General features: G+C 35.1%; 4 protein-coding genes across 4 annotated transcripts; all 4 read left to right on the top strand.

Annotated features, from left to right (window-relative positions):
* Positions 1-126: 126 nt before the first annotated feature.
* On the top strand, positions 127-3,309 carry LOC108818238 (T-complex protein 1 subunit beta). The gene is made up of 11 exons (XM_018591137.2): positions 127-285; positions 373-429; positions 518-583; positions 664-775; positions 881-1,009; positions 1,114-1,185; positions 1,320-1,435; positions 1,633-1,709; positions 1,959-2,444; positions 2,519-2,834; positions 2,925-3,309. The coding sequence occupies exons 1-11, from the start codon at positions 280-282 to the stop codon at positions 3,069-3,071; spliced, it is 1,584 nt and encodes a 527-aa protein (XP_018446639.1). The 5' UTR covers positions 127-279; the 3' UTR covers positions 3,072-3,309.
* Positions 3,310-5,018: 1,709 nt separating this feature from the next.
* On the top strand, positions 5,019-5,801 carry LOC108814897 (brassinosteroid-responsive RING protein 1). The gene has a single exon (XM_018587540.2). It carries the CDS (start codon positions 5,141-5,143, stop codon positions 5,657-5,659), a length of 519 nt encoding a protein of 172 aa, XP_018443042.1. The 5' UTR covers positions 5,019-5,140; the 3' UTR covers positions 5,660-5,801.
* A 4,771-nt stretch (positions 5,802-10,572) lies between these two features.
* On the top strand, positions 10,573-12,910 carry LOC108817565 (DNA repair protein RAD51 homolog 1). Its single transcript, XM_018590290.2, has 9 exons — positions 10,573-10,781; positions 11,048-11,192; positions 11,277-11,387; positions 11,471-11,562; positions 11,701-11,795; positions 11,883-11,996; positions 12,077-12,206; positions 12,282-12,403; positions 12,513-12,910. The coding sequence occupies exons 1-9, from the start codon at positions 10,683-10,685 to the stop codon at positions 12,634-12,636; spliced, it is 1,032 nt and encodes a 343-aa protein (XP_018445792.1). The 5' UTR covers positions 10,573-10,682; the 3' UTR covers positions 12,637-12,910.
* A 3,106-nt stretch (positions 12,911-16,016) lies between these two features.
* LOC108817564 (phosphoinositide phosphatase SAC4) lies at positions 16,017-22,808 on the top strand. The gene is made up of 17 exons (XM_018590288.2): positions 16,017-16,398; positions 16,494-16,635; positions 16,726-16,927; positions 17,013-17,181; positions 17,367-17,592; positions 17,927-18,003; positions 18,228-18,415; positions 18,508-18,605; positions 18,735-18,868; positions 18,975-19,103; positions 19,415-19,766; positions 20,251-20,372; positions 20,471-20,581; positions 20,938-21,117; positions 21,377-21,553; positions 21,799-21,913; positions 22,297-22,808. Exons 2-17 carry the CDS (start codon positions 16,534-16,536, stop codon positions 22,402-22,404), a joined length of 2,490 nt encoding a protein of 829 aa, XP_018445790.1. The 5' UTR covers positions 16,017-16,398; positions 16,494-16,533; the 3' UTR covers positions 22,405-22,808.
* Positions 22,809-27,920: the final 5,112 nt, after the last annotated feature.

Genomic DNA, 27,920 nt, shown 5'->3' with positions numbered 1-27,920 from the left:
GGTATACGCATTCCCAGTTTCGGGAAACGTGGGCCCTCGTTCTTCAAGCCCACAATGATGATTGACTCATTGGGCTTAAGTCGATCCCTAAAACGACTTTCTAGAGGTGTAGTTTTGTCTACGGGCTTTTTTTCTCTTAGGGTTCCGGAGATCTATTTCTGCTCCATTTTTACTCTCTCACTAGATACTTCGTCTTCTTCGTTCGAACGAACGACTCATCATCATCTATTGATCCCGGATTAACATCTCCAACACTGAGAAGCTCAGACGATCTTATCAATGCCGGTATGATTCTCCGTCGTCTCTTTTATTTTATTTTTCTTTCTCACAAACGGCCTGTTAACTAACTTTAGTTAGCTATTGGTATTATAGATCGATAAGATCTTCAAAGATGATGCAAGTGAAGAGAAAGGAGAACGCGCTAGGATGGTCAGCTTCTTTTGTCGAGGATTAAAGTTTTTTTTTCAGATTCACTTTAGTTGTACTTGATCTGATTTGCTTTGGTTGGCTCTTTTAGGCATCGTTTATTGGTGCAATGGCTGTAGCTGATCTTGTTAAGTCTACCTTAGGGCCAAAGGGAATGGTAACATCCTATTCCCCCAAAGTCTATAATATTCACTTCATTTTCTGAATTGTTGCTGAAATATTATTATTATACTGTAGGATAAAATATTGCAATCTACTGGAAGAGGTCACTCGGTCACAGTTACTAACGATGGTGCAACTATTCTCAAGTCACTTCACATTGACAACCCAGCTGCCAAAGTTCTTGTTGGTATGTATAGCCTGCGACGTCGCCTCGCTTGAAGCTTTTCAGATTCTGTCTTTTTTTTTCTCTTTTTTTTAACTCATTTCTTGCTTGTGATTTATTGTTCTTTAGACATTTCGAAAGTTCAAGATGATGAGGTTGGTGATGGGACTACTTCTGTTGTTGTATTGGCTGGGGAGCTTCTGAGGGAAGCTGAAAAGCTCGTTACTTCTAAGATCCACCCGATGACCATAATAGCTGGTAAGTTTCTGGCGCTTTAAAGTGTGAAGATGATAAACCTTGTTTAGTTTCTTTAAATTATGACAGTGATTTCTGATTTGTTTTTTCGTCTTCTGGTTTCTTAGGTTACAGAATGGCTGCAGAATGTGCTCGTGATGCTTTACTGAAAAGAGTTATTGATAACAAGGAGAATGCAGGTAATTCATTATAGAGATGGCATTCTCCTGTTTGTGTGATTACTTTGATGTTGAGTTTAGGTAGTGTTTTCCCTTACGTTTAGCTTAGGAAAATCACATTCATATTTACAGTATTGTGCTTTGTGTCATTGCAGAGAAGTTTAGGTCAGACTTGATGAAGATTGCGATGACTACGCTATGCTCCAAAATTCTCTCGCAAGACAAGGAACACTTTGCAGAAATGGCTGTGGATGCTGTTTTCAGGCTAAAGGTCTCTGCCTCCTTTTGAAACTCAATCAGCAATTCTATGAAATTTCTTGTGTTATTTGATATATAAGAACAGCTTTCTTTGACAAATGTCATGAAAATAGGCTTGTGTCATTCAGCTATTGATTTCTTTCCCGTAGAGTTACTTATTGGAGTGTTATATGATTTGTTTCTGACTTTCTGGTGCTGTCCTTCAAATAGGGAAGCACAAACTTGGAAGCAATTCAGATCATCAAAAAACCTGGAGGGTCCTTGAGGGATTCCTTTTTGGATGAAGGGTAAGACTCCACTTCTGGCTTTTTGGCGACTGTTAAAAATATGTTTCTATGAGCTAGTGATATCTGTTCATTTGTTCATGATAATCATGTCGTGTTTCTGTTTTACATAGCTTGTCCACCTTAGTTTTAAGTATTGCCATGCTTTAGAATATTGATAGGCATTATGTCATCTTATTCTGTTACATTTCTACTATTTTGCGTCGAGTATTTTGTCTTCTGACATCTCAACTTAAATCTATATGCCTGCAGATTTATCCTTGACAAGAAAATCGGAATCGGGCAGCCAAAGCGTATAGAGAATGCAAAGATCTTGGTAGCAAACACTGCAATGGACACAGACAAAGTGAAGATATACGGTGCACGTGTCCGCGTTGATTCCATGGCCAAGGTTGCTCAGATTGAAGGGGCTGAGAAGGAAAAGATGAAAGACAAGGTGAACAAGATCCTAGCCCACGGTATCAACTGCTTTGTTAACAGGCAGTTGATCTACAATTTCCCAGAGGAACTCTTTGCAGACGCTGGTGTACTTGCTATTGAGCATGCTGATTTTGAGGGAATAGAGCGTCTTGGATTGGTTACAGGCGGTGAAATCGCATCCACCTTCGACAACCCAGAGTCTGTTAAGCTTGGGCATTGCAAGCTCATCGAAGAGATTATGATTGGTGAAGACAAGTTGATCCATTTCTCTGGTGTAGAGATGGGCCAGGCGTGTTCAATTGTCCTAAGGGGTGCTAGGTATCCATTTTTCCACACTCGTTACTTAAAATACTTTGCATATACTTATCCAGTTTCTAATTTTGTTGTTGCAGTCACCATGTTCTAGACGAGGCTGAAAGATCACTCCATGATGCGCTGTGTGTACTCTCACAAACAGTGAATGACAGCAGAGTGTTGCTCGGAGGTGGATGGCCAGAGATGGTGATGGCAAAGGAAGTAGACGAGCTTGCAAGGAAAACTGCTGGCAAGAAATCGCATGCCATTGAAGCTTTCTCACGGGCTCTAGTGGCTATACCGACAACAATCGCTGACAATGCTGGTTTAGACAGTGCAGAATTGGTGGCTCAGCTTCGCGCAGAGCACCACAACGAAGGGTGTAACGCCGGGATCGATGTCATCTCCGGAGCTGTAAGTAAACTCTATATGCAAAAATGATTTGGCATATGGATTGTAATCGAATCGAATTGGTGATGGTGAAAACATTGATTCTTGTTACAGGTAGGGGATATGGAGGAGAGAGGAATCTATGAAGCATTCAAAGTGAAGCAGGCCGTTCTGCTTTCAGCGACAGAAGCAGCTGAGATGATACTGAGAGTGGATGAGATCATTACATGTGCTCCTAGGAGGAGAGAAGACAGGATGTGAAGTCCAACACATGCACCTGGTGGGAGAGAGATTTCATGATGATTTACACGATCACACCCTCCCCAGTGACATTGTTCTGTTCTGTTATTAGATTTGTGTTTTGTATTTGGATCACAAAACAGCCTTTAAATGTTTTAGTGTTTTGCTCCCTAAACTTTTCTCTCTTTTTGCGACCTCTTCGGATATTGTTTTGAATTTTTGATTGTGACAAAATATTAGCTCCAAGGAGTTTGAACTTCTCGACTACTTTGGCCACCTGCTTCCGAATACTCTGAATATTTATTATTTTGTCTGTTATAAGCAGAGTATTATTCAAATCTGTAGATCACGACATGAGCTCGTAGGAGTGATTACAGGGATGTGAAACCATGTTAGATCATTGACATTATCATTTTCTTTACTCTCTAAAAAAGTAAGTAAAAGTACAATTTGTAGAAAAGAAGAATGAAACGAGTTTTCAAAGCTGTATGGATGGATACAACAACAAGACTCGCATGATCATATCTGACTATTTTGTACAGAATTTAAGGTCATCCTATGTTGATTTCTATATATATATATATAAAAGATTTCAGTCATCACCTAAAACTACAACGTTGTGGTGGTTTGGTCAACTGACCAAAACACGTTATAAAAGAGAGCAAGATCAAAACATGGGACCTCATAATCTCTATCTTTATTCATACCGACATATTTTGAGCAATTGGTAAAAAATTATGTAGCTTTATTGATGATTAAGATTCATGGTTTTATAGCTTTAGATTTCTATTTTACCAAAACAGTTAAAAGACACCAAAAGTGCACCGAATTAACAGAAAAATGCGTAATAATAACAATGGTCCCGCATGATGAATCAAAACCATACTTTTGCTTCTAACTTCATTTATACCAACTACCAAGGCTGGCACTGAATGATGATGTTACCTACATGATCCTTTCACGCACCCCTTTGGAATGTATTACATTTTTTCCAGACGGATAAATACTTGTATCTATAACGGTGTATATATGTGTGGGCTGTAATTTATACCTGGTTTAAGAGAAGAAAAGCAATACCTAACTATGGAGGGAGGGTAGTAGAAAGGTGTTACATAAGCGTAAGTATTAAATATAATTAAGATCTTGGCCGGTCAATAATCACGTAGGTTTTGTCCCTGCCTATAGGTCAGAAGCCATAAATGACGCCATATTCTACCCCTTTACCAATTATCATAATATATTTCAGCTTTTAGAGGCAAATATCACAGTACTTATCTCTCTTTACTGATAATCGAATGGTCATCTTCCATTAAAATCAAGATAACAAAATGTAAAATAGTGTTTCTCTTTTTGGTGCTTTGTTAAAGTAGTATTTAAAAAAGTACCCGACTTAGTTGAGACCAGATGAGTATGACACGAACGGCACAGATGGTTCGCTCACGTCATTTACTTAATTCCTTATCAGTCTTTAACTTTTACGAAATTGCAAAAAAAATTCCCACGTCATTTATTGTTTCTTTTCGTCATAGTCTTTTACTTTTATAAAAAGTTTGCAGTTTTGTCCCTCGACTCCGTCACTCACACGGCTTAACTTTCATGAATTTATAACCCCTATATTTCTAAAAGACACATAATTTGACACGAATTTTTTTTCTAATTATTTATATGAACATATTTAATTGATTATTGTAAAAGCAATCAATTAAAGCATGCATCAACGATAATCTTACAATATTTCCGCGTTACATAACTAAACATATCTTACACTAAAGTGAATATTCCTAATAAATATAATAAGAAAAATACTCCTTTCATGTCTACACCGAAAGTTCGAAGTGTACATCATCACAATTCAAAACTTGACACCTATTTTGTAATTAAAAAAACAATAGCAAGTTGCATCAAATTAAGAAATTATAATAAACCCAAAACTAAAAGCCATACAATAAATAATAAAAAAAAGACAGGCACCACTAAGACAAAAAAGCAAAGCAAACTACTTTAATCCTTGTCTATTAAAAACGCATCTGATTCTTCATTCTTCCTTCCCCTTCTCTCTCACTACCTACTACTCCTAAGCAAAACAAACAATGAGTTTCTTCATCGAAGATTCTGGTCTCATCGTCACTCAACTCCTCTACCAAATGGCTGTCTTAATCACCCTCTTGAGATGGATCTTTACTTGGATCTTACGCTACCGATCCAGATCTACCTCCTCTTCCTCATCTACTCCTCCGATCTCGTCACAGGCCATCAAGGAGAGCCTCGCCGTGACGACGTTCCGTGACGCCGGGGATCGGTCTCCGGAGCTGATCAGCGACACTTGCGCGGTGTGTCTTGGAGATCTGGAAGACGGGGATGAGGTCAGAGAGCTCAGAAACTGCAGCCACGTGTTTCACCGAGAGTGTATCGACAGGTGGCTGGACTACGAGTGCTGCGGCGGTGATGATAGCGACGGGGAGGAAGATAACCACCGCACGTGTCCTCTTTGTAGAACTCCGCTTCTTGCTGCTAATACGTCGTCGTGTGGAGATTGGCCGGTTAAGAACGAACCTAGCTGGGCCGTTGAGCGGCTTCTCTACCTCTTCGGAGATGATCTTCTTGTCTGACTTTTTTATTTTTGTTTTATTTTATTTTTCTTTTTAATATTTATTTCATTTTAGTGGAGATCGAAATTAGTTGGTCAAGTTTTGTAAATTGGGAATTTAAAGGGTAGAATAGCAAATATAATATATATCAGTTTTAAACATATTTTCTTTGTGAATCATCAAAATCTCTGACTTTGGTAACGTTTAGATTTAGTGTTACGAAAATTGAAGATCTAATTTTAATTTGATTTGGTTCATAAATGTTCGTACAAAACTATGTATTAATATTTTTGGTGGAAAGATGTCTATAGTGTATAGCAAACTTCGGTCTCATGTTCGATTTAAATGAACTGAACTTATTCAACAGAGCTGTTACAACTAATAAATACACTAACTAAAAGTTATAACCGAGTACTATATACTTGGATTATATGCGACAATATTGTTTTCTAAAAATTTGATAAAAGAGGTCACACCCACATAGTGAGAGAGAGAAAGAGTTAGGTCTTGGGTTTGATCATTCGAATCAATTAAGTTTGGCAAGAAAGTATTGCGGCCAGGAAAAAAAAAACTATATTGTCGCATATAATAATCCAAAGTATATATCTATCTTATTAAAGCTGAAGTACAATTTCGGTGTGTTTGGATACTTGGATAGTAGGCTTAAAATTTTTTGGTGTGTTTGGCTATACGATAACATGGAAACATGGATAGCATTAAAAAAACAATTATGGCTTTTTAGCAATAAAAAAAGAAACGATTTATTATCAATATCTTATCAAATATATTCAGTTACCATAACTGAAATACATGTAATAAATTCCAGAGAAAATATCTTACTTTTAAATATGGAAACAATAAAAGAATTACTAATAAATAGATTATGGCAAATACATGATATATCTGCATTGTAAATATATATAAAAAAATACAGACCACTTAAAACGGAAAACAAATAAATTTTTCTAAAACAAAAAAAAAATTACTATCGCGATACAATTGTATTAGAAAATGGTGAGACATCTAGAATATATAATATTCACATGAGAACTATAAAAGATTATAATGTTCGTAATTATGTAACAAACAGGTTAGACATGAGATATTATAACCTCTCAGGTTCACTTCCTATTGCAGTTACGTGACAAGCAAACATATTCATATTGTATATGTTGGTTTCTCTCAGGTCTGAGTTGGTTCGGATTCATAATTCAAATATTTATAAAATAAATATAATTTTGGATATGTTACGGCTCTGGATTGGTTAGGCTATTTAGGACCCATAAAAGACTCAATGTACCCGAAACACGAAAAATATCCAAAATATCTAAACATTTATCCTAATCTAACCCGATGAAACTAAAAAGTACTCAAAATTTTTACCGACCTGAAATATATTTTTAAATTTAAATTTTAGCCAATAATCCAAACTTGAAACTTATATGTAATACCAAAAACATGTCTGAATTACCTATACCAAATATATACAAAATATTTCAGATACTTTGTGCATCCAATCAGATTTCGGGGAGGACCGAACTCAAACAGAGACCCACGGGTCCAAAATATATTAAATAGGTACTTATAATAGATTCGGACATGAACTACACATATATTTTCGAGTCGGATTTTGATTGGTTTTTCAGGTCCGGTAAAATACCAAGACCTAAGAAAAAAAAATATAAAATGTATATACAAAATCTCAAATAAACTAATTTATAAACTATATAATTTTAAACAAAATTCTTTTCTTTGATATAATACGGTTTTAGAACACAATAGTGTACAATAATCTCAAAAATATTAATTGGTATCAAACTTTATTTATAATTCAAAAATTCCGCGCTTTTTAAGCGCGGATCAAAATCTAGTGACACATTAAACTGCCCACATTAAACTCACAAATTAGAGCTTTGTACGATACTTATAAACATTGAGAGAGAGTAGGTCTAAACTAATTACAAGAAGGACCTTAACTATCTATATTTACATATATATGCAATAGGGTGTGTCCATGTGATGTATACTAATGGAACAGTCAATATAACAGAGTTCTTTATGAAAACCATGCAGATCTAGTTAAAGAATCAGCAGATCTATTTTTCGTTCTTGCGATGTAAATCCGAAAAACATATCTTAAAAGTCTAAATCGCAATTTGAATATAAAAATCAGAAATGAACTGAATTTATTCAACATAGTTGTTACAACGAGTACTGGTCCGTAGATAATTTGGGTTGGAAGCAAATTATAAATATAGACCTGTTAATTAAAATAAAATACAAACAAACTAATTAATATCTTATGAGATTATATGAAACTTTTAAGCAAAACACGGCCGGAATTATAAGCAAAACACGGCCAAAATTCAAGCAATATTATGGGCATGTTTCACCAACTATTCTATTACTGAGGGAAAATGGCTTATTCCCCTACGAACTAGTTGTTCCCGGTTTTTCCACACACGAATTTTTAAGTCATGCCAAAAACCACACGAACAACGAAAATATTGGTTATTCCTTTATGAACTAATTATTTCCAGTTTTTTCACACACAAATTTTTAAACTTTGTCAAAAACCACACGAACTACGCTATTTTTTGAATTACATACACAAACTATCAATTTTAAGCTAATTCTCTTAAAATCGTAAATTGTGTTATTTAAACATTAATTTAGTTTATGACAAGTGGATAACCGGTTTAATTTGGGTTGATAAAAAAAGATAATACATCGTTTTGTTCTTTTTTTTTTGTCAACTGCTATTCTTCTTCAAAAATCGTTTTACTCTTCATCATCAATTGCGAATAAAATTTATTATTTTGTAGAAAATTAAACGTTTTACATGATGCATAAAAAAAGAAGAGCAACAACTACTAGTTTACCAATCCGCTATGTTAATGCTCTTCTTTCTTTATGCATCATGTAAAACGTTTAATCTTCTACAAAATAATAAATTTTATTCGCAATTGATGATGAAGAGTAAAACGATTTACATGATGCATAAAAAAAAAAAGAGCAACAACTACTAGTTTACCAATCCGCTATGTTAATGTATGAAAAAACTGTGAACAACTAGTTCATAGGGGAATAAACCATTTTCCCATTCTATTGAAGCTTTTAAGCAAAACACTGTCGAAATTTTTGTTATTAAGAACATGGCCAGAATCCTATGTTTCTGTCGCTCCTGCACAGGGCCGCCACCGGTTACAACTAACAAATCTATCTTATTAAAACAGAAACATTCTGTTGGACCTAATATTTATTATGTAAGTTTTTAAATTAAATACATCTTTATACTTTATAGTTAAACCTACATTAAATCACTAATGTTCCTTTCTTTATATTACTATCCATGTTTCCAAACAATATACTTATTTCTTTATACTACTATTAATGTTTCCAAACAATATATTTTTATACTACTATCAATGTTTCCAAACAATACAATAATTAATCTTAGTTATTTTATATCTATCATTTTCTCTTTAAAATTTTTTAGAAACGTCATAATTTCATAAATTTCAAAATAATAAACTTTAAAATTTGGATTATAAGATTACAAATTATGAAACTATTACAATTTAAATCAAATTAGATTACATATCGGTTATCCATCAGTTCAATCGGTTAGTCTCGGGTTTTAGTAATTTTTTTTAATATGAATATTTTAAAAACCTAAATTGAATTGTCAGATCTCCGGATTAACCGGTATAATCACAATGGGGTTGAATTTAAAAACACTGATTTAATTGTAAAAATATTTTAAATACACACTTTTCAAAAGTTATCAAAATATTTGTTAAGTTATTAGTGAAATTTTTCATCGTAAAATATTCCGCGCTTCCAAAGCGCGGGTCAAAATCTAGTACACTAACTAAAAGTTGTAACCGAGTGATATAAACTTAGATTGTATGCAACAATATAGTTTTTATGCTGGCCTTAACGCATGCCCTATATTTTCTTGCCAAACTTAACTGATTAGAATTAAAGAAACATGAATGATCCAATCCAAAACCTAACCTTTTCTCACTATTATTTGATTTGATCAAAAGAGTCACACCTAGGGACAAATCTGAAAATTAAAAAAATTAGAAAACTAAAAAAAATTCAGAAAATTAAATAAAAATTCAGAAAATAGAACAAAAGTTCAAAATATTAAACAATATCTACCGTTTTTAAAAACTTTGACATATCTACCAAAAAAATTATTATTGACATATCTACCGTCATTTATAACAATGATGTCAGAAACTATCGTGCGAGATATCGTCAACGATGGTCTGTTTGTTTTATTTAAATGATAATCTAGTAATTAAAAAATATTTTGAATTTTGAATTTTTTCTTTTTTTTTTTTTGTTTTTTTGATTTACTGAATTTTTATTCAAATTTCTGTATTTTAATTTATTTTAATTTATTTTACAGTTTTTATTTAATTTATGTATTTTATTAACTCTAATTATATTTGAAATTTTAATTAATTTTCTGAATTTTCTTTAATTTTTATTTAGTTTCTGAATTTTTTTTATTATTTAGTAATTATTTTTTCGAAAAAGTTGACACATCACCACCGCATTTACTTTTTCAATAAGCTCTTTTATTTATTTGATGAACAAATAAACCATGTTGAAGAATTTATGTCGAAGATTTTTTTGTGATATAAATGTCATTTAAAAAGTTCAAAGTGCTAGTAAAAAAAATAAAATGTTAGTTCACTGTCAAAGTTTTTTATAAGAGTTCCCCTATTGTTTTGCCTCGCAATTTAATTGTTTGTTTTGAAGTAAGAAATTAAATCATGGGTCAAGTTAAATCGGGCTTAAAGATATATAGGCTTATGGCGAGTAAGGCCCAATAAGGATAACTGGACCACAACGTAATCGAGACTTGTTTGAGAAGCCTTTACCTCATCGTCTTTGTTAAATGTCAGTGGCGCCTCTTTCAATTCTTTTCAGAGAAGCAGCCTTCACCATTTCCCTCCAGTCCACTCGCAAAGTCTCAATTTGCTGCTTTCTCGCTTTCACTGGAAATCTATTCCGACTGAGAGCAATGGCGACAACGGTGGAGCAGCGTAGAAACCAGAACGCTGTTCAGCAACAAGACGATGAAGAGATCCAGCACGGCCCTTTCCCCGTCGAACAGCTTCAGGTAACAGTTTCTCCAGAGCCAATTACCTCTTCTCGATGCATACGCTTCGTCGGATCTTGCGCTAATTGAAATGGGTTCGGGTTGATTTCACTAAAGATCTCTGCTTTTTTGTTCGTTCTCACGGTGGTTGATCTGAGCGAGAATTGGGATCTGAGTGAAGAAACACATTTAGGGTTTTTGTTGGATTCAGATAAAGTTGACACCTTTTTGGAGTGTTTTGTACTTCTGGTGATAGTCCTTTGGTTATATACTGTTTGAATCACCAGGCGGCAGGTATAGCTTCTGTTGATGTGAAGAAGCTCAGGGATGCTGGTCTCTGCACTGTTGAAGGCGTTGCTTATACTCCCAGGAAGGATCTCTTGCTGATTAAAGGAATCAGTGATGCCAAGGTTGACAAAATCGTGGAAGCAGGCAAGTCACGTTGAAAGATCCTTCTTTTGTTATATTACAGAGATTTTGCATTTTCTTATATGTGTTGTTTCCTCTCTGTGACAGCTTCGAAGCTCGTTCCTCTGGGTTTCACTAGTGCTACCCAGCTCCACGCTCAGAGACAGGAGATCATTCAGATTACCTCTGGATCACGGGAGCTCGACAAAGTTCTTGAAGGTTGGTTGTTATTTATTTATTTTGGTGCATTTTAGAAGTTTATTTTGCTACTATGATCTTTACTTTGCCTGGATTCTCAATAGGAGGAATTGAAACCGGATCCATCACTGAGTTATACGGTGAGTTCCGCTCAGGAAAGACTCAGTTGTGCCATACACTGTGTGTAACTTGTCAAGTAAGAACCATTTTCCTTTATTCACTACTCTGCTATTGTTGCTTGTCTAGTAGGAATCAGTGAGCTTGAGTCTCTTAGTACATTTTTGAGAAATTGAGAAAGATATTCACATTGAGGTTCTGGTTTTAAAACGATCAGCTTCCAATGGATCAAGGAGGTGGAGAGGGAAAGGCAATGTACATCGATGCCGAGGGAACATTCAGGCCACAAAGACTTTTGCAGATAGCTGACAGGTATGCTTTCCTTGTAAAACATTTGAGACCAGGGTGGGGGTTCTTGAGACAGAACAATCCGTAAGAAATCAATTTAAAATGATGTAGGTTTGGACTAAATGGAGCAGATGTGCTGGAAAACGTTGCCTATGCGAGGGCGTACAATACTGATCATCAGTCAAGGCTTTTGCTTGAAGCAGCATCGATGATGGTTGAAACAAGGTGCGTTGAGTTTCCATTTAGTGTTCAGTTCCATTGTGTTCATGATGAGAATGCTAACTTTGAACGTTATGATGAAACAGATTTGCTCTCATGATTGTCGATAGTGCTACGGCTCTCTACAGGACAGACTTCTCGGGAAGGGGAGAGCTTTCGGCCAGACAAATGCATCTTGCAAAGTTCTTGAGAAGTCTGCAGAAATTAGCAGATGAGGTGAACATTGAGTAGTATTAACAGTTTCCTTTTCAATATTCCTCTGTACCGTCCTGAAACTTTTCTCCGCTGTAGTTTGGTGTGGCTGTGGTTATAACGAACCAAGTAGTTGCGCAAGTAGATGGTTCAGCTGTATTTGCTGGTCCGCAGTTTAAGCCGATTGGTGGGAATATCATGGCTCATGCAACCACAACAAGGTCGGTAATGGTTTTGCAATTCCAAATCCTTGTTTCTTTTCTAGTGGGCAAAAAAGTATGTGTGTTGGTTATATAATGAGGAATCATATATATATATATATAAATACAGGTTGGCATTGAGGAAAGGAAGAGGAGAGGAGAGAATATGCAAAGTGATAAGCTCGCCATGCTTGCCAGAAGCAGAAGCTAGATTTCAAGTATCTACAGAAGGTGTGACAGATTGTAAGGATTGATTTGGTTTTGACTTGCCTTTGTGTGTTCTGTGCAATCCTCTTCACTTGTAAGAGGTGAAGAACCCCTTTTTCTTTTTTCTTGTTTCTCGTCACTGAGGATCATGAATTAGATTTGCGTAAGCATGAAAGAAGTGAGGAGGGCACAAATTTTAGCTTTGTAAGTAGGTTTTCCAGGTAATGAAAGTTGGTACCTTGTGTGTAAAGCACTAGTTTTGACATAGGGTGTGACTGGACATCCACAATCTTTTGTTTGAGCTCAGCTTACTTATAACTTTTCTGCTCTGACCAAAAAGAACCTTGTTTCAAAAAGAAAAAAAAGACCAGAAAGAACCTCTACAATTAAATACAGTAACCCAAAAAAAAAAAAGGGCTTATTGGCGTAATAGCCATATTTCAGAGAGAAATTAAGAAAATAAGCATGATTTTGACATAATTTAGTGTTTGGCTTTTTGGTCTCAATCAAGCCGGTTCTACCCTTTCACTTAACAAGTTGTCAGTTACATTTACAGAAGTAAGAGACGTGGTTCTTTTTCGGGCACTTAATTATACAAAGCGTGTATGACAACTGAAAGTAACACATAGAATAAAATAGCATGTTACGAAGGATCTATTTTATATGAGAATAAATTCCATTTTACATGACAAAAATAGAATAGCTTTATTGTTTATCATTTACTAATATAATCACGAACATAGACGGTGAAATGTGCGGTTGGAGAGAGGCGATGATGTAGTTAGTGCAATAAATTTGTAATTGTGGGTTACAGCTTTTGCAGATTAAAGAAGAGGGAAAAGCCACGTAGAAAGGTAGATTTACTGATGATATTTTTACTGTAGAGGGGTAAACAAGTGGTGGAAATTAACACCGCTAATCTTAAATAATGAAGTGAAAGCAAACCATAAATGGTGTATTCCATATAATAATCACCGTAATCTATGTGAAAACACTTAGAAGTAACAAAGTGAAGGAAGTTAAAGATTCACTGGTTTGAAGCAAGAAGGAGGTAAGTTCTTGTGCGAATATTCTAATAAACCTAGTTTCATAGGAAAATTACTCTTTTAAAGTTAACATGATTTCCATACTATATTTTACACATAGAATAGTATGGAAATAGTGTATATTAGTCAAGCATAGCATAATCAAGTATAGTACCTGACATACCCGAACTCAATTATCAAAACTAAATCCTAAGAGGAAATGTCAACCCAAACCCCAAAGATCAACAGTATAACAGATGATTAGTTTTAGTGATTTTTAATATTATACCCTAATCTGGAAATATCAACCCAAATCCAAAAATAAACAAGGATAGTATGTTATTAAATTGTGTGTACTAAATATAATTCCAAACACGTACGAAAACTTCTCATATTAAAGCATACATAATTAGTCAAGCATACATAATAAAGTATAGTACAATTTCCATTTCATATAATATTAAATGGTATAGAAATGTAGATACAAAACATCTCCATAATTCTCGGGTCACCTGGACGATAATGTGCACGATAGTAAGACGATAATCCGGTGTTTCCCCCACAAAATACCTTTCACAAGCACCAACAACGACAATCGCAGACGGGTTACGGGTCCTTCTATTTTTTTCCCCTTGACAAGGCGGTCAATTATCAAGCTGGTGGTGGGCTTATCCTCCTTTCCAAACAAAACATTCCATATTGACGGTGATGAGGCTGAGGACTTGGAGTTAGAACTTCCCTTCCCCCGCTGCCCTTTACCCTTCGACTTAAGGTGGACGTCCACTATTGGTCCACAATTGAGCCCGGTCACAAGTGCGAAGTCTTGAATAGCATAACGTATTGGCTTCCCAACGAAAAGACACCAAAGTTTGAAGTCCTTCTCCGTTACCAACTGGCGTGAAAGAATGTAATGAAGAGACATAACGGAGAAGGTATGGGACCCCATCCTCAGTACTTGGCCAAACTGTGATGCACTCAACGACGCAAAGTCTTCATCCTCCCATGCACCATTTATTGTTTCCATACTATATCACATGGTTGATAGGTTTACGAATACTATTTCATTTGAAGTAGAAACCAGAACTTAAAATTCATACTATGTGTAGTAACATACCATTTCAAAAAAAAAGAAAATCAAACCGTAGTTTAAACAGTACCAAACCGTTGTTTAAGACCCTACTAAGAAAACGACACACAACCACCAGTTCTAGGAAGCATACTTGTAAAAATGTTTCCATACTATGTCACATGGTTGATAGGTTTACGAATACTATTTCATTTGAAGTAGAAACCAGAACTTAAAATTCATACTATGTGTAGTCACATACCGTTTCAATGTTAAAAAATTCTACAGATTTCGCATGACTTACTACCCCACATATTTTACAGCATCGACATGAAACAAATCAAATTCAAAAAGCCCTCAAACAATCAGGGAACACGCAAACCCTAATTCTATTTGGGGAGTCATATTTTGAGACAACGACAAATCCTAATTTTGAGCAGATCGGAAAATTGCAATCCAACAAACAGAGGAGAAGGAGACAACGGCAATAACTTTAACAGAGGAGAAGGAGACAACGACAATAACTTACAGAAGTACGAGAGCTAAACGGCATGAAGCAACTAGAACGGAATAGACAACCACTGGTAGTTTTACTCCCCTCCGCCGAGACCTAAACCCAAAAGAACCACCACACGACTTGGAAGAGAGAACGACGGAGATAGAGTAGTCTCTGATTACAAGCACCGACGAACGGAATGGGGATTATCGAAAGAGGAATTGCGGTGGAGATTATCGAGAGGAGGAAACAGAAGAGGATGAAAGATGAGAGAGTTTGTGTGGAATGGGGAAGGACACGAGTTACTTTGCTGTAATAGTTATTATTTTTGTTTTCTATCAGGTCAGCCGGTGAGTTTAAGAGGATATCATAGTAATATTATATATTTATAACGGCGTATATCCTTCCGTTAGGTAAAAACGCTAGTCTGCTAATTACCTTTTTTTCATGGCTATAGAGCCCAATTCCCATAAAAAAAACACTATTGTACACAAAAAATGATTTGTAATCCTTGTAGTGAGATGTGTTTATCGTCACCTCCTGATATCTTTTAATAATTAAATTTGTGTTGGCGTCAGCATCACCTGATAATGTAAACATGTATTTGTGACACCCCCCTTAATATTTGGTAAAATGAGACTGACCTCAACTCGTGAATCATGATAATTGACTTTTAGTAGTTATAAAAAAAAAAGGATGTGAATTGAGTAATACTCCGGGAAAGACCTCGAAAGTGCAGCTGTTCCATTAGAGTTGAGACAGCTGTAAGTATATATAGAGAGAGAGAGAAGCACTTGTCTGTCACGGGGTGGACTATTTTATTTAAATTTGTTTTGCAAATCCCAAAAAACAATAAAAAAAAAAAAGAAAAAAAAAGGAAATAGGTGGTGTGTTTTGCTCGTCGTCTCTACATCCACCTCATTGTTTCCCCGATCCAATCTCCTTCCTTCCTTCCTTCCTTCCTTCCTTGTCTCGACCCGAAACAATAGAAAACATCTGAATCATCATCATCTTCTTCTTCCTCATTTCCTCTCTCTCTATCTCTCTGCATCATTAAAAACCCTTTCGAATCTGAGCTTTCCTTCTTCGTTTGTTTGTTTTCTTAATCTTTTGGGCATTCATTCGTGTGATCTCCCTTGATCGATCGGGTCTCTCTATTACCTGCCTCCCCCTTACCAAAATCTCGCATTTGTTTCATGTATTAGAGTGAAAACAAAAAAAAGTAACAACCTTTGATCTCTTATAAGCATCTTTTTGTTTTTTTTTTTTTTTTTTTGCGTGTGAAATTCAAAATCTTGTCTTCTCTCTTTCCCACAGAGACAAAAGTTTTGTGCTCTGAATAACCTCACCGCAATCAATGGAGAACGGAGGCTCGACCTCCTCCGCCTCCTCTGGATCATCATCATCATCTTCCCTTCTAGCCTCTATGCAACAATTCAAACTCTTTGAGACTCAATCCGTAACATACTACTACTTCCTCCTTGCACCTTTTTTTTTTGTTTTGGATCAATTCATTTGTAGCTAACATCATGATGATATCTTTTTTCAGAATTTCTATATGATTGGTTGGAACGGTAATGGAGTGTATAGAGTACTAAAGATAGACCGTCTTGATGCCTCTGCCCTTAATCTCAGCGAGGACTCCACTCCCTATACCAAAACAGAATGCTACGACTTGCTCAAACGTATACACGATGGCAACAAGGCCACTGGCGGCCTCAAACTTGTCACTCTCTGTTTTGGCCTCATTGGTATTGTCTCTCTCCGCTTATGTTCACTGAATGTTTTTACTTTTTTTACAGCGTCTTCTCACAATTTTGGTTTATGTGGTCTCAGGGTTCATTAAGTTTTTGGGACCATACTACATGCTGCTTATTACTGAGAGAAGAGAGATTGGCGAAATTTGTGGTCACAGGGTCTATCAAGTCTCCAAGAGTGAGATCATCTCTTTGCGTAATTCTACCGGCGTGCTTTCCAACTTTGCTAATTCAAGAGACGAGAACAGGTGTTTCTTTTTGCTTCTTCTTAACTTCTTTTTACTTTATTATTCCCGTTCCAAGCTTATTGTTGAAGAAAGTTTCTGTTTTTCCTTTCTTTTCTGTTGGGTGAAAAGAGAGTGAGAGTACATGTGTTCATTTATTACACCCTTCTACCTTTTTTATGAACGGAATCCACTTGTTGTATAAACAGGTACAAGAGGCTCCTGTGTATGGTGGACCTTACAAAAGACTTCTTTTTCAGCTATTCTTTCAATATCATGCGTTGTTTCCAGAAGAATATATGCGACCGTGAGAGTGGTGGTACTACTCTCTATAAGAAAATGTTTGTGTGGAATGAGTTCTTGACTCGCGGAATTCGACATCATCTTCGGAATACCGTCTGGACTGTAGCATTGGTCTATGGTTTCTTTAAGCAGGTAAGAATCGGTATATATATTCTGCTCCTCACTGCCAAAGAGAAGAAAGTTTTCCCGAATTGCTTTCCTTTTTTGTCACAGCAGTATTTTTTGTTATTTGTGTACCATTTTCTTTGGGATTACAATATTTTGCTTCACTATATTATGTTTTGTCTTGCACCAAAAGGTCTGCAAAAGAAGCAGTATAGTTTTTTTATAGCTCTATGTATCAGTTTTGATGTTCTTGGCTGTGCTATTTCATATGTAACTTGCATCTTTATTCTCAAATACCTTGATAGTTTCATAGTACTGTTTAGATTCATAGGTACTGAACCTTGATTTGTTGTGCTTGTAGACAAGTCTTTCTGAAGCTGGACGGAATTTTAAACTCACTCTTATTGCTAGGCGCTCCCGCCATAATGCTGGAACCAGGTATCAGATTTCATTGCTCCCTAGTTTCCTGCTCTGTAACCTGTAACAGTAACACTGAAATCATTGCAAATAAAGCCGACATTGTTAATCACATTAGAATACACGCGCAATCATTGTTCAATTCCCTATCTCCATTGTTCTTTCCAACAATGAGATTTAAAGTATGCATATTTACTTGAGGTAGGTATTATGCTTCTTTTCTCCTAACCCCCTTTTGATTTTAGGTACTTGAAACGAGGAATAAACGAAAGTGGGAATGTTGCTAATGATGTCGAAACAGAGCAGATAGTGTCTGAGGACGTTCCTGAAGACCATCCCATGCAAATAAGTTCTGTTGTGCAGAATCGTGGCTCAATCCCTCTATTCTGGTCACAGGAGACCTCGCGGATGAATATTAAGCCAGATATAGTATGTAAGTGTTATACTGCCTGGTCCCTTCCCTCTCTCTCTCTCCACGTATCTGTTTCTCCTCTGTGTGTCTGAATATTTCAATGTCAAATCCAGTGTCAAAAAGGGACCTGAACTTTGAGGCAACTAGACTTCACTTTGAAAATCTTGTAGAGCGATATGGAAACCCCATCATTATTCTAAACTTGATCAAGGTGAGCTGCCTAATCTTTCATAATCATTTCGGCCTAGGTACTTTTCGTATTGGCAAGGGCACGTCATTTTGATATTCTCGCACCTCAAAGCTTTCACTGATTTTTCCTGTTGCTTTTGACAATCAATAGACAAAAGAGAGGAGACCCAGAGAGTCAATCCTCCGGGCAGAGTTTGCTAATGCAATTGACTTTATAAACAAAGATCTGCCTGAAGAAAATCGTTTAAGATTCCTCCACTGGGACTTGCACAAACATTTTCAGAGGTATCCTTTTTAAATTTGCGTTCCAGCTCCTTCAGAAAAGAAATTATAAATACAGTACATGTTTTAGATGAAAATCAGTTTCATCTTTTCTTTGTCTTTATTACAGCAAAACAGCAAATGTCTTGGCACTTCTTGGCAAAGTAGCTACCTGTGCTTTGATGCTAACAGGTTTCTTTTATTATCAAGTTACCCCAGCAATGAAGCTCGATGGTTATCTGAGTTTGTCTTCTTCTGAGTAAGCCTTTTGCTTGAGCTTTTGTAACTTGTTCATCATATAAATTCTCCCCCGTTATTATATCGCTCTCTGTTATATTAAGATGAAACCTGTCAAAGTAGTTCAGGGAATTGATCTTCTAGGATAGTCGTCCTTTCCTAGTTATCTTCTGCAATGTGGATCACTTTGTTAATTGTCATCAATTATCCGCAATTGGTGTTACTCTTTGTAAACTGGTGATAGCATTCAACTAGATCTTGGTGGAAAATGATTATTTTGCGTGCACCTATATATTAAAACTCTTACATTACTAATGATGTCTTAAAATGCAGTGCGGACATGTCTCCACATAATAGTTCTGATGATGATAGTGGGATACATGATTCCCTAGAGAAGAATTTTCGCTCAAGTAAGAATGTTGATAATGACGATTATGATGTCAAGCCTAGTAAGCTCCAGAGTGGCGTGCTGAGAACCAACTGCATAGATTGTCTTGATCGTACAAATGTTGCACAGTATGCATATGGTTGGGCTGCTCTAGGACAACAGCTTCATGCTTTGGGAATTAGAGATGCTCCTACGATAGAACTTGATGATCCTCTGTCAAGTTCACTAATGGGGTTATATGAGAATATGGGAGACACGCTAGCTTATCAATATGGTGGATCTGCCGCCCACAATAAGGTATGTCCTACCCCCCTCCCCAAGTCCTGAGAGCATTGGATTAATATTGTTAATTCTCTTGTAACTGCCTTTTATAAAGTCTTCTGTTACAAACAGTTAGTTGAGACAAATTGCACAAAGTAGATTCCATTTAGTCTTAGCTAAAAATGATTCACGACTGGTTAGATGAAATAAAATATCCCATTTCACGTCACAGTTTTGAATGTTCACAATTAAATACCAGACCTTGCCTTTCCTTGAAACATATCTAAGCTCATGAAAAACCTAAAATGTCATTTGTACATCCTGGTTTCTCGGTTGAACAGCAGGAATTCTCCATGCATGCTAATCAATCAGCCTTTTTATTTGATCCTATAGCAGCTGACACTTTCACTTGTCAGCCGATATATTTATTATTATTATATGTAGCCGACTCAAGTTACCATTATGCGCACTATTGTTTGGGGACACTTTGTTGATTCCCATAATTTCTGGTATATAATAGGTTTTCAGTGAGAGGAGAGGCCAGTGGAAAGCAGCAACCCAGTCACAAGAGTTCTTGAGGACTCTGCAACGATATTATAATAACGCATATATGGATGCGGATAAACAAGATGCTATTAATATGTGAGCTGCTCTCTGTCACTCTCATATATACATGTTACGCCATGATCTCCCAGAGTCTTACAGAAAGTCTTTGGGCTTTTGTGGCTTTCCACATGCAGATTTCTTGGTACTTTCCAGCCTGAACAAGGGAAGCAGGCGGTTTGGGAGTTGCGTTCAGATTCCCAATCTAGTGGGCGAAATGGAGAGTTAAGCATGGAGGACGATGAAAGGTGGGTTTCTGTGACTGCAACTATGTAGGTATATGTATTTAGAATTTGGTGGTCATCTTTCACTAAGGTTTTGAGGATTCCATTCGTCTGACATGCTTTGATGATTGTAGGAGCTATAAGAATTATAGTTGCTTAGACCTACTTTCAATGCGTTCTGTATACGAACTTTAAAACAAACAGGCTCTACATCATTCGAATTTATTTCTCTCATGAATGTCATTCTCTCCACCATAACTTCCAGTTTCCATTTTTTGAAATTGTTGTGATCCTAATCATATGGAATTTGCTCTATTAACAGAAATGTATGTACTTCGCTACATGTATATGATCAGTAGCTCTTACCACTATGTTTCCAGGTTTTTTGTGAAGAGGTGCTTATCAGATGGAAATATTCTCCATGAAAGTCGCACACCGATGACCTCAATGAGTAGCAAGCATGAAAGCATATCACGTAAAGGCTTGCCATCACGCCAAGTGACTCATATAGTTTCAGAGTCATCACCAGATATGCCAGCTGCTGATGTAGCATTATCAAGGTTTGTTTATTTTCTTTTGGATTATAGCTTAATAAAATATGTACTGCTGGTTTCTTTAGCTTGGGCATATGTATGCATTATAGTTTTTTGCTGAGTGGACTTCTATTGTGTATATCAATTCAACCCTTACTATAGCTCATAAATTGATGAGGTGTTGTCGTTCTACTTCATGTAGTCGAAAGAATTTGTGTGTGCTAGTACATAGTAACACTTCTCTCTCTCTTGTTGGTCTGAATCTTCAGCTGTAACATCTTTGTAGGTGTACTCCGTCAATGCCTAGCTCACATTTTTTTGGAGATGCGCAGAAGGTTCAACGTAATGGTAGTAACTCCAATTACTTGTCCGAGCAGGAAGACATCTCTAGTGTCTCAAACTTTGTTGATGTCGAGTGGCTTTCATCATCGGAAAATCTTTACGATAACGATCAGTTGTACAGGTAAAACAACTGTGCATTAAAGAGATCCTATTTTAAGCAAAAGAGATACTATTTAAAGCAGCGATGGAACAACCACATCTTGCTACATAGAAGCTTATAACTTTCTATATAGCATCATATTGGTCACCTTTCTGAAAATCCATCCGGCTGATTATGGTTCCGTCCAAAAATTATGAGTTTTTCTCCATTCATAAGCAAAATTATGAGTGATCAGCAACTTTGAATTCACATTGCTCTTTTGGTAGGCCGTCAGCACTTGCAAGCTGTTCAACCGCAGAAATGTCATCATCAGAGAATATTATAAGTGAAGTAAAACAGTCCATGCCAGCTATGAGCGAGCGTGGATCAAGCAGCAGGAAGGTCAGTATATTCTACTTTGCATTGAGTTTCAGTTCTAGCTCATATTTTTCTATATGATATTTTCTCTGAAACTTGGATGAACCACTGGCTAAAACTCGAACCACAAAAGTTAGTCTTGAACGTGCTCAGAGTAGACGAAGATGCTATTGTAGTATTTAACAAGCATGGGAGATGGGGAACTGGGGAAAAATATCTTAGTGGCTTATTAGCAATTCTGTATTAACTAATAACATAATTTGTTTGGTGAAAGTTATCCCAGTGGGGTGATTTCATGTTGTATCTTACATATCACACCGCTCGATTATTAGATTTTTTTGAGAGGCATATATTGTCACTTGGTTACTTGCACATGAAACTTAACCGGAGTTTATTTCCTTTGGCAGGGAAAGGAACCTATGGGAACCGAACCGTCTGTAAACACAAATATTCGCGATGATTTTACGGATAGCTTCAAACAATGGGTAGCATATGGAGAGGCACTCTGCCATTGAAGCTCTTTCAACTTTCCATTTCCAACAAGAACAGACGTTGTTTGCCTTCACCATACTTATGGTATTTTATCCACATTTGGGTATTACGGTGTAATCTTGGAAGAGGGACTGGTATGGAGATTCACGGTACCACATATTTGTAACTTGACGGTGGTGACCAAACGGTCAAAAGAGGTATACACTGAGGAGCAAATAATAATTAAAAACAGGTGAGATCTTCGAGTTTGCAGAGTAGTGAAATTATCATCTTTGGTAGTGAGAAACTTGTGATAGTCTGATACTTTTGTTAAGGCCTTTTTTATTGTTTATGTTTGAAGTCTCAATTCTGTTGTAAATATCTGTTGATTATTAAATCTTATCTTGTAACTATTTTTTTTTTCCATTGGTAAAAGTTCCATTCTTCATCGCCTGCTGAGCCCTGCAATTTTATTGGTATTAGAGTTAATCTTCAGACCGTTAAGTAAGAGGATCTTTCATATTGGTAGAAAATCTTCCAGGGGTGTGAACTGAGTTACAAACTGTAAAAATAAATATCAGGGATTCGATTCACACAATCTTCACACTGCCCAACTCGACCTACTGCAGAGTGGATCAGACCATATGATTCTCCTTTTGAACATCATATAGTATTATTGTTTGATGTGAGTGATGTCTCATAACATTTGTTATTATTAATTTTCATCATTCCTCAAGACACGAACACCATTTATTTCATGTACATTCTAGACGTGTTTGTTGCTGTTTATAAAACTACAAGTCTACAACACCAACAAAAACACATTGTTTCTCCATAACTGCATGTGACCCACATCTCCTACCACTTAAGCCTCAGCTTTTATATTTTTCCTGATCTCATAGTACAGATTAAACAGAATACATTATATGTGTTTAAGTATTTTGAACATGATTAATTCCGGTCTCTTATTTGAAGTTTTTAACTCATGATTTGACACTTTTTTATATTTTTGGCTAAAAAACGGTTTTTAATTTTTTTTTAATTAAAATCTAAAAAAAAAAACTAAAAAATGTGTCTTACTCAAAACTAAAAATCCAGTTAAAAGATCGGAGTTAATCATGGTCTTATTTAGCATATATAACTTGTATTTCGTCTTCAAAGTTCCAACTTAAATGCATGTCTTAAAATTCATACCCAAAGAAAAAACGCATAGAATATATCAGAATTTTTTTTTTGACATCAAGAATATATCAGAACTAAATGTTATAACTTAGATAAGTTTCTCTCTCTAGAAAGCTCTACCTTCTCACTACAAGCAGAGGTTTAAAGTGGTCACGCTTCGGTGGCCGGTGGGCTTACGCCGCTGGTTACCATCCCTCTCTTACTAGTTTTCTTTTCTGTTTGTTATATAGCGGCGGTGTTTGGATCGTGTTTTTCTGACACCAATAGTTTAGATCGGTTCTGTTTTGTCTTTACTTGACTCTGGGGCTACGACGTCTTCTTCAGGCGGTGGTCGCCGGCTTTGACTTTGGGGGGCAGAGGTTTTTTCAGCCGAGCCTCGCCGACTTTCGGAAACAAATTGGCGTTTGATGATGATCGCGGAGGATCATCGTTGTGGTAACTTAGTTTCGGTGCTCTGTGTTTCAGTGTCTGGCTCGTTTTCTCGGTGGTTTGAGATTTCGACATGGTGTTCGGTGAAGCTCTCCGACGATGGGGCTGAAGCGAAGAAAAAACAAGAGTAAGGGCGTGGTTTATTGTCGCAAGCGGTGGTAGCATATGACCTGGAGGAGATCTCAAGACAGACTTGATGAAGCTCTCCGGGGGAAAAAGATTTGGCGACATCGATGGGTGCGGTGGTTTGTCGATGGAGCTCCGGCGAAGTCAATCCTTTTTTCGTTTTTTCCGGAAAAAACCTCGACCGTCGGATCACGAAGAGAGACTAACTGACACGTGTTCTGAGCATTTGGTGGATGGCAACACGTGGGCGGGCTCGGGTTAGTCTTGGACGCGTGGCTTTTTTGCCGCGTGGGTTTGGTTTGGGCTTTAGACCCATTTTTTAATGTGTTTTTTTGTCGGGCCAATGTTGTAATCGGACCTTCTGGATCTTGTGTTTCTCGGATTGGATTTGGTCTGACTGGACCAAGACCTTTTAATAAAATATAATACTAAATGGAAAAAAAAAATCAGAACTAAATGTTAAAAGTCTCCATAATCATTTCATCCGAGGAACATAATCTAATTATCATGCGTGGAATATTATTTAGAAAAAAACTAAATGTGCTACGAAGATTCGCATAGGTTCTACAGAAAGCTAGAAAAGTTAATCATATCGTAAACACGTTAAATCTAGCATGTGGATTTGTCTCTGAAGAAATAAAATTTTCCTTGATGTTATCATCCATATGCATTTTTACGTCTTTTGATGAATAAAAAATATACAAATCCTTTTTAAGAAAACTGCGACTGTGATGGATATCCATACTATACCATATGATTTGTTCAAGAAAATGATGGATGATCCAATATAGTAAAACTTTAAGATGTATCAATTATCGAAGAAGATGGAATTTCAATTCCAAAAATTAGGCAAACCTAATGGAAATCATGTAATGTTTGACATCTACCTAAATAACCAAAAAGGACTTCATATATTAGAAACAAAACACTATTCTACCGTGCATGTTTTACGTTAATTTTATATGTTTTTCTAATAAGTGAAAATCATGTAATGTTTGATAACTATCTAAAGTAACTTCATATTTTTGAGAACGATGTTATGTTTATATTTTACGTTAACTTTTTTTTAGATAACAGTGGTGTGATCTCAAAAAAAAAATTAAACCCAATGATTAATTACCACGAAATCTACGAAATCCGCGTCTTCTCACCATTTAAAATGTTACTTCTGAGTCTTTTATCACTAGGCCAAAACCATTTAGTTTAGGTTAACTTATTTACTGTTCTTAAATTAAATTTATTTTATTAATAACACTGAATAGCTAATTAAATACTCCCTCTGTTTTTTTAAGATCCATATTCTAGAAAAAAATTGTTTTAAAAAAATACATATTTTACTTTTCCATGTATTATTTAATGAAAATCTGTTAACTTCAAAAAAAATAATTGTGTTTATTGGATTTTTATTGGTTAAAAGTTATAGAAAATTGTTATTCACAAAAATCAATGTATTTTTAATGTGATTTCTTAATATATGTGAAAAGTCTAGAATATGTATCTTAAAAAAACAGAGGGAGTAGTATTTTCTATTTCATAATAAGTGTCATTCTTATATTTTTTGTTACATAAAAAGTGACATTTTATAATTTTAATGCAAACTATATTTACTTTTAGCTAAAATTAATTACAAACTACATTGATTTTATAAATAATTTTATTTATCTCAAATACTATTAGTTAGAGAGATGTAATTAATAACAACTCACATATATTTATGTCATTTTTTTAATTTATGTGAAAAATGTCAAAATGATACTTATATAGAAACGGATGAAATAATTTTTGATCAATATTCTTTCCGTTTCATATTAAGTGTCATTGTAGAAAAAATTTTGTTCGAAAATAAATGTTGTTTTAGTATTTTTAATTAATTTATTAATTTTATTATTCAGCTTATTCTTTATTGATTGAAATATGAGTAGATATATTGGTAATAATGTTTTATATAGAAAATATCTAAAATTAAATAATTTATTAATATGTGAGAACAAATATAAAATGACACTTATTACGAAACAAAAGGAGTATTTCTGTAAGTGTCAATAATGGAAATCATGTAATGTTTGACAACTACCTAAAGGAACTTCATATTTTTGAGAAGAATGTTATGTTCATATTTTAAGTTAACTTATTTACTTTATCTTAAACTACGTTCATTTTATTAATAACACTGAAAGGCTAATTAAATGGTAGTTTTTATCAATATTTCTTTTAAGTATCATTCTGTTCTCAAATACGTATCTTTTTTTTTTGAACTACAAATACGTATCAATACTCAATAGCAATAATATTTACCAAAAAGAGGTGATTGTTCCTTTTTCAAATAACGCACGACGTACCAAAAAATCTATAGTTTTCTCGTGGACATTCTGCCTGTGTTCTGGCTTTCGTTTAATCAGAAGGAATATGCTGTAAATGAAATGATTTGAGCATTTGCACAGGCCCCCACACACACAACAAGACATAATGATTGGGCTTTATTTTGAGGGTTAGGTGGTAACTCTATTGCTAATTGGAGATTAGGCAAAATGCAAAAGTGCTGGTGGAAACGTAATTATGATTCATTAGCAAGCATTATTTTACAAGTGTCCCATCGTTATACCAGTTTTACAAAATTTACCAATCACATAAGTGGAATGAAGGTAGTCTTAGAGCATTTGCAACCACTCTCCATATTTTATTCTAAAATAAAATTATGATTAAGAAATGCTCCAATTTTATTTCATATTTCGTTCTATTTTAAAGTAAATAATAAAATTATTCTATAAATAAAATAATGATTTTATTTTTTGTTCACTGCTTTATTTTTTATTCCAAAATAGAATATGGCTGAAATGGAACTTAACTATATTATGAACTTATTTAGTTTTGGAAGAAAAAAAATGAAGTTACATATGCTCTTAGTAACTAAGAATTCTGAAGATTTTATAACATTTTCATATAGCCTCCTCTCTCTTGTTGTGTCTTTTTAAGACCAATGAATGCTTTTGCTCTTTGACTTGGCGTTTCACCAAAAATATTGCTATTGCTCTGTTTAATTTTGAGCCAACAGTTTTTTTAGAAAACAAAAGATATTACAAGAGTTTGAACTTAAAACTCGATTAGCACTCCTTTCTCTCTCTGGAAAGACATACGATGATAATTACCTGCAATACGTGATATTGGAAATCAATACTTATGTAGGTTTTTTCAAAAAAAAATCCATGGTTCAAAAATAGTTTATAGGATTAGAGATTATATGACGATGTAATGTGTTATTCCGTTTAAGAAAAAGTATTGATTTCCATATTTTGATGGTTAGAGTTAGGGTCGGTTCTGTGCCAAATATAATGAAACATTCACTTCAAATTCTTTAAAAAAAGTTAAAAAAATTAAATGGATATAAACCCTCAAATTTATATGAAAAAAGGAAATTAACCTTCTAAATTATTAAATTTTCTCTTTACTCGTTTACATTCTCCAAAAATTTTGAGCTGATCGTGGTCAAAGCACTTGCATTAGTGTATCTCTCAACAATGGATCTCTGTTAGTAAAATACTTCCTCCGATTTAATATACATGATATTTTCAAAAAAAAATGTTGTTTCATAATGTATGATGCTTACACAAATTCATATAACTTTAACTTTAATAAAAGTGTATAGCCCATTGCATTTTTAGTATTTATATTTATTATTAGATAAAGTAGTTCTAAATTATATTCTAATAATAACATTGACACAACGTAGTTTTCTTGATATTTGTGCAAATATCGTCAAATAAAAAACGGAAGGAGTATTATTATGGTTAAATATAAAAATTTAAATTTAAATATAAATACATTA

Source organism: Raphanus sativus, chromosome 7 (assembly GCF_000801105.2).
Source record: "Raphanus sativus cultivar WK10039 chromosome 7, ASM80110v3, whole genome shotgun sequence".
NCBI lineage: Eukaryota > Viridiplantae > Streptophyta > Magnoliopsida > Brassicales > Brassicaceae > Raphanus > Raphanus sativus.
Note: the sequence above shows the minus strand (reverse complement) of the source record. Positions and strands in the feature narration are given on the sequence as shown.

Bases quoted from the DNA above. Each gene is read 5' to 3' on its own strand.
- LOC108818238 (XM_018591137.2), top strand. The intron at 776-880 runs GTATGTATAGCC...ATTGTTCTTTAG, and splicing joins AGCTGCCAAAGTTCTTGTTG to ACATTTCGAAAGTTCAAGAT. The intron at 1,010-1,113 runs GTAAGTTTCTGG...CTGGTTTCTTAG, and splicing joins CCCGATGACCATAATAGCTG to GTTACAGAATGGCTGCAGAA.
- LOC108814897 (XM_018587540.2), top strand. From the start codon at position 5,141: ATGAGTTTCTTCATCGAAGATTCTGGTCTCATCGTCACTCAACTCCTC.
- LOC108817565 (XM_018590290.2), top strand. From the start codon at position 10,683: ATGGCGACAACGGTGGAGCAGCGTAGAAACCAGAACGCTGTTCAGCAA. The intron at 10,782-11,047 runs GTAACAGTTTCT...TTGAATCACCAG, and splicing joins TCCCCGTCGAACAGCTTCAG to GCGGCAGGTATAGCTTCTGT. The intron at 12,207-12,281 runs GTGAACATTGAG...TCTCCGCTGTAG, and splicing joins TGCAGAAATTAGCAGATGAG to TTTGGTGTGGCTGTGGTTAT.
- LOC108817564 (XM_018590288.2), top strand. From the start codon at position 16,534: ATGGAGAACGGAGGCTCGACCTCCTCCGCCTCCTCTGGATCATCATCA. The intron at 17,182-17,366 runs GTGTTTCTTTTT...TTGTATAAACAG, and splicing joins AATTCAAGAGACGAGAACAG to GTACAAGAGGCTCCTGTGTA. The intron at 20,582-20,937 runs GTGGGTTTCTGT...CTATGTTTCCAG, and splicing joins AGCATGGAGGACGATGAAAG to GTTTTTTGTGAAGAGGTGCT.